The sequence below is a fragment of the Loa loa genome (assembly GCF_000183805.2).
Source record: "Loa loa unplaced genomic scaffold supercont3.182, whole genome shotgun sequence".
Classification (NCBI taxonomy): Eukaryota; Metazoa; Nematoda; class Chromadorea; order Rhabditida; family Onchocercidae; genus Loa; species Loa loa.
The window spans coordinates 93,000-108,553 of NW_018108362.1; the positions used below are offsets into that span (position 1 = coordinate 93,000).

At 32.7% G+C, this 15,554-nt stretch overlaps 6 protein-coding genes across 6 annotated transcripts in view; 5 read left to right on the forward strand and 1 right to left on the reverse strand.

Annotated features, from left to right (window-relative positions):
• Window positions 1-4,199, forward strand: part of LOAG_07198 (hypothetical protein) — a 4,798-nt gene extending 599 nt beyond the window's left edge. Inside the window, exons 2-7 of the mRNA XM_020447367.1 lie at window positions 268-418; window positions 756-877; window positions 1,308-1,508; window positions 1,777-1,905; window positions 3,215-3,357; window positions 3,918-4,199. Of these exons, the coding sequence (XP_020302393.1) occupies window positions 268-418; window positions 756-877; window positions 1,308-1,508; window positions 1,777-1,905; window positions 3,215-3,357; window positions 3,918-4,149 (978 nt within the window). The 3' untranslated portion in view covers window positions 4,150-4,199. The remainder of the gene's footprint in view (window positions 1-267; window positions 419-755; window positions 878-1,307; window positions 1,509-1,776; window positions 1,906-3,214; window positions 3,358-3,917) is intronic.
• An 825-nt stretch (window positions 4,200-5,024) lies between these two features.
• On the forward strand, window positions 5,025-6,733 carry LOAG_07200 (60S ribosomal protein L49). Its single transcript, XM_003142732.2, has 4 exons — window positions 5,025-5,386; window positions 5,709-5,843; window positions 5,972-6,123; window positions 6,526-6,733. Exons 1-4 carry the CDS (start codon window positions 5,242-5,244, stop codon window positions 6,670-6,672), a joined length of 579 nt encoding a protein of 192 aa, XP_003142780.1. The 5' UTR covers window positions 5,025-5,241; the 3' UTR covers window positions 6,673-6,733.
• A 418-nt stretch (window positions 6,734-7,151) lies between these two features.
• LOAG_07201 (hypothetical protein) lies at window positions 7,152-7,457 on the forward strand (the record flags this gene model as incomplete). The annotated part of the gene is made up of 2 exons (XM_003142733.1): window positions 7,152-7,303; window positions 7,379-7,457. 2 exons carry the CDS (start codon window positions 7,152-7,154, stop codon window positions 7,455-7,457), a joined length of 231 nt encoding a protein of 76 aa, XP_003142781.1.
• A 427-nt stretch (window positions 7,458-7,884) lies between these two features.
• Window positions 7,885-10,340, forward strand: LOAG_07202 (hypothetical protein; the record flags this gene model as incomplete). Its single annotated transcript, XM_020447368.1, has 5 exons — window positions 7,885-8,140; window positions 8,462-8,547; window positions 8,702-8,882; window positions 9,319-9,504; window positions 9,802-10,340. 5 exons carry the CDS (start codon window positions 7,885-7,887, stop codon window positions 10,170-10,172), a joined length of 1,080 nt encoding a protein of 359 aa, XP_020302394.1. The 3' UTR covers window positions 10,173-10,340.
• Window positions 10,341-10,798: 458 nt separating this feature from the next.
• Window positions 10,799-12,847, reverse strand: LOAG_07203 (hypothetical protein; the record flags this gene model as incomplete). Its single annotated transcript, XM_020447369.1, has 5 exons — window positions 10,799-10,865; window positions 10,978-11,230; window positions 11,439-11,605; window positions 11,802-11,950; window positions 12,725-12,847. 5 exons carry the CDS (start codon window positions 12,845-12,847, stop codon window positions 10,799-10,801), a joined length of 759 nt encoding a protein of 252 aa, XP_020302395.1.
• Window positions 12,848-13,887: 1,040 nt separating this feature from the next.
• The window catches only part of LOAG_18047 (hypothetical protein), a 3,289-nt gene continuing 1,622 nt past the window's right edge, over window positions 13,888-15,554 (forward strand). Inside the window, exons 1-3 of the mRNA XM_020450717.1 lie at window positions 13,888-13,952; window positions 14,410-14,498; window positions 14,767-14,906. Coding sequence (XP_020305571.1) covers window positions 13,941-13,952; window positions 14,410-14,498; window positions 14,767-14,906 — 241 coding nt within the window. The 5' untranslated portion in view covers window positions 13,888-13,940. The remainder of the gene's footprint in view (window positions 13,953-14,409; window positions 14,499-14,766; window positions 14,907-15,554) is intronic.

Sequence of the window (15,554 nt, forward strand, 5' to 3'; positions counted from 1 at the left end):
TATATATATATATATATATATATATATATATATATATATATATATATATATATATATATATATACATATATATACATATATATATACGTATATATTTCGTATTGGAATTATGCATATATCACACTAAGCAATGAGCGCTGGCAGGATAATCGAACTTAATATGTGGTGGATCTTCATAGGTCGAATAAAGTTGGAATAGATTAGCAGGATCATGTTTTATTTTAGCACTTGTATTTGCGTATATTCAAATTTTTACAAATCTTGAAGGTATTTGATGAACCAAAACAGCTACAGTGTGGTCATTCATTTTGTAAGACTTGTATCGATCGACTGTGTAATGAAGTGGAACAAAAATATAGTTGTCCCTTATGTCGTGCGCATTTTACTAGTCCACCCGTCGTCAATTATTCCTTAAAGAGTTAGCGCTTTTTATAAAGTCTTCTTTTTATTTTACTTCTTATGTCCAAAGCTGCCTAAAGTGAGATAATTGCTGGAAAGATAGCCTGATAACATTTTTTTTTCCTTTTAGCATACGCTTAGTTTTAAACTGCTCGTCTAAGATTCGGAGGGAAGAGAAAATTTGAAGAAGAGACTAAAATGGAAGAAATTAGCCATTGAGCTTTCACTTGGCATAAGGTAGGGTCAGGCATGAAGCTACGAGATATGGTAGAAGAGCCAGCCATTTACAGCTTGTCACAGAGTACTGAGTTGAGGGGTGTATAACATGCTAATTTTGTTAAAATAAGATTTTCTAGGCCTTATATCTCGGATAAAAGAAAGAGACGCTATGGTTAAATGTTGTCATCAGTGCTCGCATGCTGTAAAACCAGAGGATCAATATTGTTGTGATGACTGTGATCATACTGATAGAATAGAGGTACCATCCTCTCTATTAAGGGAAAGATGTTTACTTTGTATGCTTTGTGCAAGATCAATTAGTGGAGATGATAATCTTTATATCTTAAAAGTTTTTTTTTTTTGTTATGAAGAAGATAAGGCCGTAGAACAGAAAAATTATTAAATAAAACACTGGAACCCATGTTAGGTAAACTAATCAATGTTTTATGGCAGAGTTTTGCAATTAAAATTTTGTCATAATTAGCATGGTACTTTTGATAAAGTCATAAACTTAAAAGAAATGTGCAAAAAAAAATTCATGTGTATTCGAGCGATATATAAATAATATGACTGCAACATCTCGGCAATAGTCCTTTCACAAGTGTCGACGATAATTATAATAGAGATCTGGGAAAAAGTAAGGTAAGTTATTTTCTATTTACTTATATCTTTTAAATTAAATTGTTCAGCGTGTACGTTGCGGTTTATGTGTAATAAATGGGCATGCTAAGATGGGTCATGCTGTATCAAAATATGGCGAATCAAACGAACGAGTTAAAACAGCTCAGCAGACACTAAAAGAAATGATCAATGAAACTGTCCAGTTTCTGCAAGAATGTAAAAAATTGGCGAGTGATCGCTTCAGTTTTGTGGTGATTAATTTGTTTAAGGTTTGTTTTGAGTGTAAGCTGTAAATTACGATCGTTGCTTTTTTTTCGTTTTTCTTTCTTTTATATTAAAAAAAGAGACAAAAAATATGCATAACCTTTGTTTTACAAGTACTGGTTTTTTTTTTTTGCTAAATATTGATGCATGGAAAAAGAAATTTTGTACGAAAATATAATAAGACAACACTTATTTTTATTATGGAATAAATCACATTCGATAAGAAAAATGTTTAGTAAAAAAAAGATTGTACGTGTAACATCACTATTTCAGCTGCTGGATGAACAGTACACACAGTTTAGTGCTCTAGAAACAGCGCTAGATACCAATGGGTTTATATCAAAAAAGGATATTGAGATTAAATTAGAGCATGCCCGACGATTACATGGAATTTACATGCGGGTTTGTTGCTGAATGTATATCATGTATAAAAACGTTTTATATAGCAATTTCATGTTGATTTAAGTTATGTGAGCTTTTCGGGATCTATTAAAATTAAAAAAAAGTGTTTATTAAAAAAAATAACTTGCTTAGTTTGTTCGAAACATCAGTTTTCTCGGTATAATTCACTTTTAGAGAAAAGCATAAATCGAACTGAGAAAATTGAACTAATGGTTGGGCTTACTAGATGGAGGACTACCTGACAACCATATTCGTTATAATCATCAGTAGGTAGATAAAGTTATACAAATTATTTTGTATTCATGAGTTATAAAGTAGACATATAACAGTAATATTTTAATGGGTTGCGACAACCTTCAATAATATATTATTATTTCTACAATTGGTGATATTGATTCATAAGTAGAGTCTTAGATTTTTCCGCTAAGTTCAGTTAAAAATTGTGATTTCCTACAACGATAGTGGTTCCCAAATGGTGATCCGCGAGGACTAAAGTATGGTTCACGAGGTGAATAGGAAATAGGAAGGGCTGTTTCTTTTTTGTTTTTTTCAAATTATGTTTTGACTCGCTTTTTCGACGATAAAGGTTTATTCGGATTGTAATATTGTAGTATAAGTACCGAAAATTGTAGTTTAAGTACCGAAATCCCTTTGACCACATTGTTAACTTTTATTTTCTTCCTTGCTTTAATTTTATGCGGTGTGGTCGATTCTCTCCCTCTCTCTCTCTGTCTCTTCCCCTTCCTCCCTCTTATTACTTCACCCTATAATGCTGTAATAAAAGTTCTGGTGTAAAAAGCAATTTCACGTAGTACACTTCAGGGAATACCCTTGTGTTATTTTATACTGTTCTCATGAAGGATTTTTTGCTTTTCTTAAGAGTTCTGGTATAAAAAAGCAATTTCATTAGCAAAATGAATTAGTAGAATTTAATTAAAAACAAGGCCACAGATCGATTGGAAACGAATGATGATATGCGTATAGCTTTGATTAATAGTATTAGCTCCAGAATTACCCATCTTGTAGAGAAAATGCGAGCTCAAGTATTACATTGGTGGAATCCAAATGAATTTTGTATTAAAAATATTCATTCATTTGTATATTACAATGTTTCTCGAATTTTAATCATTACGTTGTCTGTTGTTGATTAGGCAACTTCAGGTGGTTCATTCTGATTAGTGGTCCATTCTGACTAGTCGAATCGTAAAGTGAATGAAACCAGGTTTGTCGCCTGGTATGAGATCGATCTCCAACAGTGTAGTCACCCACATATTTGGGATGTCTTAAATGAATAATTGAAATATTTCAGAGTGCTTCTGAATTTACCGGACTTATGAATACCATGTTCAACGAAATTGCAGTACTCACAGAAAAGACAGGGGTGGAACTGGCAGGTCATGCTGTCTATGGAGATATAATCAATAAAAGGGATTTGATTGCGCAATCTGCGCAGTAAGTTGCTTCCGTATTTCTTCATTATTTTATACCCATCTTTATTCCTCTAGTGTACCGAGCAGGACTAAGTGATAGCTGATTGATACCTGGCATGAAAACATGATGCTTTACATTAAAAGCATGAAATAATTTTGTGCGACACACTTTGCTAATGTAATTTACATTATTTTGACAATTACATTTATTTAATTGCAAAATAGGCTTGTTTTTTTAAGATTCTCGAGTAATTATAGAGATAGCTACTTTAGAAAGTCTAAACTTTGCTATCCCTTTTTCTATGAAACTTCAAGTTTCAAAGTAGTGCTTTACAGAAATGAAGGCTCAAATTTTAAATGGAGATTTTAGAAAATTACATGTAAACTTTTGGATGTATAGGAAGATTAAATGGCAGCATATTATAAATGTTAGGATTCTCTCCCTCCACCTATTTTTTCCCCGTATATTTCAGTTATTTGAGTGAAATATAATTGCGAATTACTTCCGGTATATGTCGTAAGTAGAATTAAATGTTCAGTTTCTTTGTTTTAATATTCCTTTTGTATCACTACTGATTCCAGAGAACAAACACAGTCATGGTTCGAATATCAGCGAACAGGGCGTTTCAGTGCTTTATGTTCAGCGATAGCACGTCGAAGTGCTGCTGTAGCTCGACGCCATCTTATGACAAGTAACATTCAATCAGAACCGGAAGTAATTGTCAATATAATGCCACCGATCTCACCAGCAGCACCTGTCACACCTGCTTTGCCCGTATATAGAGATGGGGCTTTGTTAGTTCACCAGACCTGATTAATTTTATCCTTTTGTCTTCGTTTTACACTTCAATGCAAATTAATTAGTCTTTCATTTCTGTTTGTCAGTTGAATTAAATTGAATAAAGCAAATAAGAAAATAAAAAGAACAAATGTGAAAAAAAAAGTTTTATAAGTTAATCTCACTTCAACTGGATTCCTTTCCTGGTTCCCTTAGTTGCTGGAATTTTAATATTTGCTTCAATTGTGTTTTATTTTAAGATTTTTATATCTTTTCGGCGAACATTTTCGATAGGGAATATAAATAATAGTGTTAGTACCGGTGTTGATGCTTACAGGTGAAAAATTTTTGTTGTCATTCAATGGTTTTCATATTATTTGATAAAGAAAAAAATCGTAACTTGTTATTTGTAAATTGATGTTTAATGAAATTTAATTTGAAACATGAATTACTTTAAATTTAATAAATCATTTGATATGTCCATAATTGAGGTTGCACTGTTCTCATAGGCGTGCCAGTTTCCTTTTAATACGTTAAAACACATTAAAAAGCTAGTACCGGAACTTTTTACTAGAACCTAATATTGGAACTTTCATGTTTGCTTTAATCAATTCTGTAATCATTTCTACTTTTTGACGAATTTATTCTGTGACCGTAGTCCTAGACGATTAATTATTCAAGTAGGTTTATTCATAATCTCTGGTTACTAAAGTGTGTATTTCTTTGGTATGTTTATGTGTTCTTTAATATCATATTTTATGATGCTGTAAGGTCTGTGATCCTAAAATCTATAATATATGTTATGTATGATATGATAAGATCTTAATACTAAATTAGTAATCTACCCGAGGGTTTGAAGTTCGTGGTATACATTTCCTAACTTCGATTATGGTTTTTTTTTTTTGGGACATGTTTTTCCGAAACTTCTGAAATTATATATCTCTGTTTTTTAAAACTATTCCTGCAGAGCTGCTGGATAGGTGTGGATAGAGACAATTTTTATGATGTTAATAGTTAAGAAACTTATTGTGTGAACGCCAGGGAAACTCGGAGAATAAGTAAGATGATGTGTGAATTCCTAATTAACGAAGTTGACTTCTGCTCCATGTGGCTATTTAAGAGCGCTTAATGTTACGACATTCATTGAAACGGATCAGAAATGCTGTGGAAATGACGAAATGTCATTGCCGAAAAATTATGAGTGGAGAAAATGCCACGACATCAAATGGCGAAGTTTGGGATGACCCGTGGCAAGCTGCTATGCGTAAAACAGGTGTCAATTTTTATTTTCAATTACTCGATGACCATAGCATTAATTTAATGCTTTCACAAAACAATAGATAGGTTTGATTTAAGAACAGTAAGCATTTGATAGAGAATATCGTTTGCTTTGTAATTATAACGAAAAGTTGTTTTTTTCTTTTTAGTTTAAAACTTCCAGCTGTTAAATTCTTTTGAGACTTTTCGTTCTATTTCATTATTCCTTTTAGAGTTATCCTTCGCAGCATAATCTATACATTTTTTAGCTGTACTAATTTTCTGTTTTTTTTTACCACATTGTTATCGTATTCTAAATGTATGGACAATTATTTTAGAGCATACGCGAAGTAGAGCAGTTGAGATTGCAGTTGATTGGAAGTATGTACAAAGGCTCATGCCAAAGAAATTGATTCCTGATGTACCGAAACATGATACTTATCCAACACCTAGTGGTTGGAGACCGCCAAAACGTATGACTTTGTTTCTTTTTCTGCTTACTATTTCTGCAAACAATTTTACGAAATCAGTCTTGCTTAACTGGTTTCTAGAATTGTTATTTCACGAAAGTCATTCGTAGAGAATGTTTCTCTATTTTTAGCTCGGCCAGACCTAACATTTTACGTGGAACGAAATCGTGACCACTTGTTACCACTTTATTTGGAAACAAGAAGGGATCAGTTAGATCCAAAGACATTGGAATTTGAATATGTTGAGTTGGTACTGGTGAAAAAAATTCATGGCGATATATTCGTATGTTCTACGTTCCTTTTTCTTTCCAATTCTTCAAACAGTTAGTAGTTGTGATAATGAGCCTCTGGGAGCGGTCCCATTTGAATTTATTGTCAATAGGAAATCTTCATTGCCTAACACGTGACTAGCTTTACTAAGTTCAGTGAATTGCTTCAATTATGATATATTAGATCGGTTTGTTATATCTGAATCGCTTAGTGAGATTTGAGAGGTTGTATTTTTTCAAGAAAGTCAACTAGTAAATAAATTCCTAAAAACTATGTGGATATCATATACATTTTATTACGCGTCACTGTTTATTTTATAATTTTTCCAATGAAATAGACTTCTGTGAAACTTCTGGAATATTACTTATTTCTTTGTTACTAAAAAACAAGATTAAAAAACAAGATTCATGTTAAGGAATGTGAAAGGAAAATGCGAGAATACTTGGAACAATATTTGCATCATCCAATTGCAACGCACGTTGATGAACTAAAAGGATTCATTCGAATAAAGGGTGCTGATCGTGCTGTCGTTGAGCAATGTTTGTATGACTTTGGTTTTTGAATATCGAAGCTTTTTCGTGTCATAATTAATCGTGTTGTAGAATAAATATTATTTGCCGCCGAGATTTCGCAACATATACAATCCTTTTCTTAAGATGAAAAGTCATCAGATATTTCTCATCAGACGATTTCCCGACGTGTCAGTACAATTCATTCGTATGCGTTCCTCATCTTTTCGATATTTTAACCATTTCAGGTGATCCTAAAAATGCTAGTCTAAAAATGCTAGTTTAGAAAACAAGTTGTGCTTTCTTCTTTGCTGATGATTGGAGTAGTATTATTAGGAAATATATGACGGGATGAAGGTCTGATGTTCTGGTTATTACTAGATCGTTATCATCTTGAATGGATGATATCTTTTTCCATACATTTATTACATTTATTAGCCAGTACCAATTCTTGATATTAAAAAAATGTAATTAAACGTGCATTCACATAGTACAACTAACTTGTTTAACCTCCAGTGATATTTGTGCCAAAATGATTTTATGGCAAATCGAACCTCAGCGCGCCGGAAACAATTCACTACTCCCTCAATGGCATCGAGCTGTGCAAGCATCTGTGATGGGTGAAGGTTGGAAATTTGATTGGAGTCATTTCATGGCTTCTGTTCCCAATTACGATCATAATAGGTTATTGGCCACGAATACATGGGGTAGTTTGGCTCAAATTCAGTTCAAACTAACACAAATCATGGATAACTAAAGCTTAACTAACCGATCACGCTTCTTGGCTTCGGTGCAAGGGCTAGCTGAATTGAAGAAAGAGGCAAAAGAAGCTAAGTGATGATTTTTCTCGTTTGATAATGGGTGAGAATGAAGATTATTTGTTGGGAGACACTGACTAAATGGGTGTATTTCAAAGGATCTAAGAATCACTGTAAGGAAAATGGGGTTAGCAGCCAATAGTCAATTTTTGGCTAGCAGAAGTTAATGCAAAGAGTTGTGATGATTCATGTTTGATAAACTTCACGTAAGCTAATTTTCGCAGTTTGCGGTGAAATCATTGTTATTTTTCTTGAACATAGTGAAGGCTTGCATGAATTTATTATAAGTTTGTCATTGGTGATGTTTGAGAGAACTTCCAAGTCAATTAATGTTATATTATCACGTTTCATTTACTGGGTCGACGTATTGCATCTCATGTCGTTGCATTATAATGATGATATTTTCAGGCTATTTTTGCGCTTGATTTTGTATTGTAAAATTCTTCAATGAGTAACAACGAATGGTGGATTGATGGTGATTTGCCACCGCCATCTATGCGGCAGAAATATAACCTTGTGCGACACTTTACTCCTTTATCATATTGTTCACCACAATTTTCACCGCAAAATCGTCAACCAGAAGAAAAGGATAAAGTTTTGGAGCAACGTTTGAAAAATTTAAATATGGATACGAGTAAAAAGCAAGTGGAAACGTTATCATCATTAGAGGAGCGGGCGAAAATGCTGAAGATAAATGATGAGAGTTAGCATTTAAATTTGAATTCCACCCTGATTTTTAAGAATTTTTTTCATAGATTTCCACATCAATAAGTGATTTGGAGTAATCAGTTAATTGTTGTTTTTGCTTTCTGCCTTTTCTGTTCTGTTCACGTTTTTCTGAGAAAAAAAAAATTTGATAAGTGGTATTGCGACAGTACTGTATATTCTTGTAAGTACTTCTGTTAGTACTGTATATTCTCTCAAGTGATTTTGTTCGTGCTGTATATTCTTATAAGTACTTGCATTAATGCTGTTTAGTTTTTTATATCTTCTTTTTCTTAATCAGGATTACATCTGTTTTAAGGTCAGCATACCTCTTCAATGAGTGATATAGAACAGCGACTGGCAAATCTTCGTGGTCTACCAGTGGAGGATATCAGATATCCGAGGGTATGTTAGCAATTCATCACGGCACCAATTTAAAGTTCCAGTCCAATTTGAGACGATATATGTTACACGGTTGCCATTTCGGCACATTAAATTATGCGTTAACAAAGTCTCATTTATTTACGACTTTTCTGTTGTAATATTAATCGATTTTCAGTTTGCTACTGTGTACAGAAATGAAGTTGAAGAAGAAACAGTTGAAAAATTGATGAGACGAGCAAAAGATGAAATCATGTTAGAGAAAAAGTTGGATCGTTCTGATAAATTGGATGACGAACATGATGTTAATTCAGAAGAATTCATTAAAATGTGCACAAGTAATGCCTCTGTTCCAGATGGTATGTTTCTTTGTAACTATCAGTTTTATTTCATTTGTTAAAACAAAAAATTCATTCCCATAATTCTTTTATAGAAAATGTATTGTTTGTTTATGTAGTAATCAAGTCCTGAAGTAGTTACTTTGTGGAAATATGGTATTTTCGATTAAGTAATTAATTGACATTCCCTTGAAATCTTATTCCATATTAAAATTCGATCTTCGAACTTTAGTGAAAACAACTGGTAACAAATATTTACTTGATAAGTAACACAAGGATTGTTTCGGCAGAATTTCATTTCATTGCTACGTTCTAGAAAGGTCATACGTTTGGTGGACCTCTAACTGAGGAGAAGCATCTTAATTTTGCATTGGTAAATATCTTAATTTTGAACATAAATATTACCAAGTAAAACATTAGTATTGAGAAGTAATCGCTGAATTAATGGTTTTTATAGAGTTAAGCGGAGAACTACCTTTATCAGATATAGATATAATGGGTCAGGATACAATTCGGAATTTGAAAGAGATACAACAAACGATGAAATTGGCTAAGCAACGAAGTGTGAAGGCAGCTAAGCTGACAGGCATAGGCAATGATAACCATTCGATGGACAATGAAATTAAGAAGCTAATGACATTAAGTATGGAAATAAAGCATTAAAAAATACAAATTCCATTATTTCATTAAGTTTTACTTAATTTTATCAAATATGCTGTTCCTGTAGAATGTAAATACATTATAATATTACAGGTCTAGTCCAGTGAAACTATAAGCTTTAGTGTTCGAGCTTGACCAGACAAACTGTACTTTTTAATTCGTTTGGCATTGAAGGACAGATCATTTCCATGACATGTTGTTGCATCATTGTGATCAATCGGAATTCCGTTCTGTATTACATCTTCAAATTTATTCTTGATTGATTACAATCTTTATTTAGCCAGTCAAAGTAACATGAAATCAGAAAAAATAAATGATGAACTGAGCAAGTTCTGGAAGAGAAGAATGGATAATGGGGCGTCTTCTTCTGAGTCTAGTTCCAAAAGCGAAAATTCGGACGACGAAGCCGAAATCGATTGTGGTGAATTGCAGAGGGTAGGTGCAGTCTTTTTATTGATGAATTGCAGCCCTTGTTGTTTATTTTTATTTTTTTTTAAAGGAAGTGGTAAATCGTTACTGGAACCTACCTCTTATTTCAAGGTTATACTGGAAGCTGAGGAAGCGGAGAATGAAGCCATGCAAATGATAAAAGATTCAAGGAAAAATGGCAAGAAAACTGGTATATTTTCCAGAATTTTCCGTCCTCGATAGCTCTATAGCTGCCAATTATTCACCACTTCAATATTTTACAGCAGAATTATTCTAATGAAAAATCAGGTGTAATTGAAATCACTTCAAAGTTAAAATTATTTGGGGTTAGCATTTTAACTTTCGCACTACAGTAAGTGAGAGGTGACATTATTATAAATACATTTGAAAATTTACGGTCAGCTCATAGATACCGTATTATTTATCTTTTATGTATGTAGTTATGTTTCTTTTGACTAAACTTATGTTCCACGAATTTTTCCCTACAACCCGTATTAGTAGTAATAGGAAGTTCCGTTCCTTTGAATTTTTGATATCAAATGCTTAAATACGTCTTCGACTTCCGGTTTTATGTCATCATTTTAAAATGGATGGAAGAGTATAATGTTCAGAACTTTATTTATAACTTTTTTCCAAATATCATCAGTGCTGTATATACATACAAATGATATTAGAATCCTTTCCAGCAATGCTCATGCCTTTTGAAATATTTCACTTACTGTATGATACTTCCTTTTACGTATCATTTGGGACTATGAATGATCATTTAAATTAATTTCCATTTTTCCGATACATAATTGCTAACCTAAATCTCCTCGTCTTAAAAAAAAATTTCTTTTTTAAATTACTCAAATAACGAATGGTATAAAGGCCTTGCGATCCTTCGGATAGTTGCCAAACTTTTCCTGGTACCATCTGAAATAAACCAGATCGCATATATTCCTTGGTAAAAGGATTTACTAATTAATGGTCCTCCTTCACATTCCCTTGCACAAATTGAAAAATTTAATTCGAAAAAATAAATTACCTGTGATGCTGATAGGCACGCGGTGCAATGTTGCATAATGTGAAAAATGCGAACGCAAAAGCAGGCAACGTGCGTGCCAATAAGGCAAAACCAGTCCATTCGATACATTCTCCAAAGAAATTTGCTCCAGAGATATATTTGAACAAACCACCATAAGGTATCTTATAGCCTGATTCCCCATCTTTTCGCAAATTTCGTAATATTGAATCAGATGTGACATTAATCATCATTCCAATGATAAATATCAAAGTGCCTGTTCCGGATCATTATAATAGTCTTGTGAAATATACCAAACATTACTATTTACGGAGAATCATTATTTACGGAGAATGTAACATAAGTTATATCTCAAAGAGCAAAAATACTTACAAAATATCACTATTAGGAGAAAGATTTGGATAATAATATCCATGTTTAATATAGATGCTAGGAATGATCAAAAATTTTGAATGCTTACCTACCAATGAAGCAAAATACGGTATTCTTTAGTGATTCGTTATATACAACGTTATGAGAATGCCATTTGCCTTGTACATAACCATTAATTGTGCAGAATAGAAGACCTAACAGGAAGATATGCACAGGAGTTCCTGTACCATGTTTGATCAAGAATGGATAAATGAGAGCTCTGGAACCAATTTAGCACAGAACAAATATTTAAAATGATAAATATCAGTGATAAATGAAATATTCGAAATGGAATTTTAGTTTGCCTTAATAAAGAACAGGAAGGGGAATATGGATTTCTTTTTTTCAATGAAAAAAAGGAATGAAGCAGTGAGCAAATATTATTATCTTTGAAAGAGTAAAACAAAGTAAGAAACCTGTTGATGTAATGGAGGCAGAATAAGATAAGGATAAATGCATTGATAAGAGGTAGATCCGTAATGCCAGTAACAAGGTAGTGAAGAGGTATGTATAACGACGGTAATTCTTGTATAAACCAAGCACATTTGGTCGGTATCAATGGTACCTGCAAAAGTTATATTTTACAAATATATTTTCGATCTGGGTAAACTGTTATAACTGTTATATGTTAAGTACCATAGAGCTGTGCAATTATTTTGAAATTCAATATAATCATATAAGGCCAACGTTACCTTATAAAAAGATAACAAGTTAACCATTTATTTAAGAATCCTCAGGTCTACTCTGTACATTCGATAGCGAAATATTTGCTGTGATTACAATAGCTTTGCATTCTGGTTTCAGAAATTCGGCCTTCTCATCTTAATTTAGTATCTAAGAGTCAGCAATACCAATAAATACTCTTAAGCCTTCCCTTAGTTACAGTAATATCCGAAATTATTCTGAAGTTTCTTATATTCAAATTCCTTATCAACTTGTATTCTGCAATCTTCAAGTATTTCAAGCTTCTTATATCGTCGAATTTTTGACAAAAATTCCACTTTAATTGCTGCATTGACATTTTTAGCTGAGTTGAACGTTTTTGCTACCGGTAAGATTATTATAGTGGCTTCACCACATTTATGACATGACCGACAATTACTGCAAGTTTATGATTTATCCTTGGTCACTTTAATACAATTTGTGTTCAACGTCCAGTACTTTGATACTATGCCAAGGTCTCTTAGCTATAATCAAATTGGTCCTTTGTCCATTTCGTATTTATTTTCCAAACTGACCAATCAATTAACAGCTACTAAAGTTACACTGATTTCCACTATATGTGGGTTATTGCAATTAGTCTGTCATCATTACAACTACTCTTACTTAAAAAAATGACCGATTGACGGGACTGCTCAGAGTATCGTCCATAAGTAGCTTTAAATCCTGACATAAGTGCCATGAAGGTAATGGCACCACTGATAAGCATAGCATATGATAGTATTTCGATCATCGTATTCATTCACTGCTTGCTTTTTCGAGGACTTCGAGCGAAAAGTTTAAAGATCAAACCAATCTTCTGGAACTAGTCATTATTACAATACAATGCTCATATTCTGCTCCTGAAAAGCGAAATTTCTCAAGAAATAGTACAGTAGGGCAATTTAAGGACTAAACAATACGCAACGTAACGATTACCATCCCAAAACAATATGCACTTAGGAGATGTAACAATAACGCTGTCCGAAACTACTACTGCTAACCTGAAATTTTCTCTCGATAAGGTCGGTAGCATTACGGAAGGCCTCTCAGTAACGTCAATGTCAACAATGTCAACAATACCAACGCGTCAACAGCATTAGCAAATAATGTCAACCGAGCATCGCTTTCCATTACTGACAAAACCATCAGCAGCGACTTGTGCTACGTATTGATAGATTAACAGACCAATGAGAAGGTCGATGCTATGTAAGCATGTGGTTGTTCTCGTTACGTACGTGTTAGCATTAGACGTGACGTTAGTACAGGTCTGTCTTTGTTTCCCTTCAATTTGTAACAAGATTTATTGTTTGTTTGCTGACGTTGACGTTATTTGTCGGCGTTGGCGTCATTAACGTCAACAACATTAACCAAGCATCGTTCCTCACTTTTGACAAAACCATCCGCAACGGCGTATTCTGCTACTATTGACGTTGCATTCGTGTTGCGTTTGTAGTTACGTGAGTTCGTACTCTATAGGAAGATATTGTTGAATTCATTGACGTTTTGCACGTAATATGATATAGGCAAAGCGTCAGCGATATCATCTAAATGTTTGTAAATATCTCTTTTCTTTTTTTGAATGTCGTGATGTACCGGGTTTGTTTGACATATTTCTTCAGCTTCATTTATCCCAAACTTCAACTTTGTATCACTATATAGAGTCTTACTTCTCGTAAAAGAGGAAACATGAAGGAAAATGCGTTGAAGTGACGAATATGTTAACGAAAGCGTTGAAATGTATTTGTCGTTAAACAAACATTGATTTGAATATTGTTACGCATTAATTTGAATTCGATTCATATTTTCAGATTTCGCATGTACGCATTTCTTTGAAAAGTCCAGTTTGAATTTTGATGGCCGATAAGGTTATCATTTCTATTTTGTTTTACATTTTGTTTTTGCACAAATTGTTCATCTTTTTTGCAACGAACCTTAACCGTTAAAGCTTTATCATTTAGGGCACTCCTTCAGATTAAGAATTATTCTTTTGGAAAAAAGACCACAATATTTGGTATTTTCTTGTGCTTCTGCGATACCAATCAAAAATCATAAATTATCACAGTGTAAACATTATGGTTGTTTTTTCTTGGATAAATTCAAAAAATTCTTCTGTGGCGAAGGGGAACTCGAAATATAAATACAACATTTTTTTTTACAAAACTAATCTCTTTTATTATTTTATGTATAATAACCGTTTAAAATAATACTTAATTAACTATTCCACTTAACAGGTATTTGTGTTCTTGGCGATCTTCCATCTTTCTGATAGAGTAATAGCATTACTGTTTAATGTATTCCAGGTGAAGATAGTTTTTATTGCAGATTACACATATAACAGTTGCATTGGGACGATTAGAACAACAATACGTAGAGCATAAAGAAAAGTTCGAAAAATGGAAATTGAACAATATGTACGTTTTACATCAACTAAATAATATCAGTTTTTATATTTCTCAGTCCTAATAATTAACGAAACATTATAATCTGTGGCTGCTGTTTATGAAATAGTTTTTCTTTTTCAATTTTATAATTATATTTTGATGCAGAATTGCTCTAACTTTTGCGATATGCCGTGAGTTATACATTCGATGACTTGAAAAAGACGTAAAGAGTATTCTAACGCCAGTTACGAATGAAAAATATGAGTTGTTTTTGATATTGTAATTAATTTACTTTAAGAGCACAGTGCGGTACGGAAACATACAACAAATATGTGGAGGAGTTCAATGAATGGGAGAAAGGTGTCAAAGAACAGCAAAGACAACTGATTGAGGAGCGTAATAGTTTGATCGCACCGCAAGATTTAGATACTACATTAGGTACACTTTGTTATGTTAACCATTATTGTTGTGTAAAGTATTAAGAGTGATGTTTATCATCTTGTTTTAAAAAAGATTTACAGTGCTATATTGTTTAGCCATGATTACTTATATCAGTGTCATGCTACATTGGATATAAATGTAATATTATAAGGTGTAGTAGCACATTAGATGAGATATAATTGTTTCCATATTTATACGTTTACTTTTAGTACTGCTTATAATTTATTAATAATTCTGCTATAGCTGTAAAAGCACTGTTTTTTGATTTATTAAAAAATATTTATACATAAAAAAATAGGAAAATGAAGAAAATTAAGAATAGAAAAAATTTATAAATTTATAAATAAATTTCGATTAGATTTATAAAAACACTGTTTAAATATGTTGTTTAGATGGTTTGTTGGCTCAGATTTCACCGAAGGATTTTATTCTTGCCGTTGTGATGATGACCAGCAAAGATCCTACGTTTTTCCCTGCATTACTTTCTGCTCTACAGAAAGTTCAAGCATATGGTAAATTTCACTTTTTTTTTCTAATTTTTCAAAGCAAAGTTAGGAACTGTTAAGGACGAATGTTTGGTATGACATTTAATGCTCTGTATACTCCTCAGGGCACAGGTTTTTTTTCCTTGCTTTCTTACTCGTA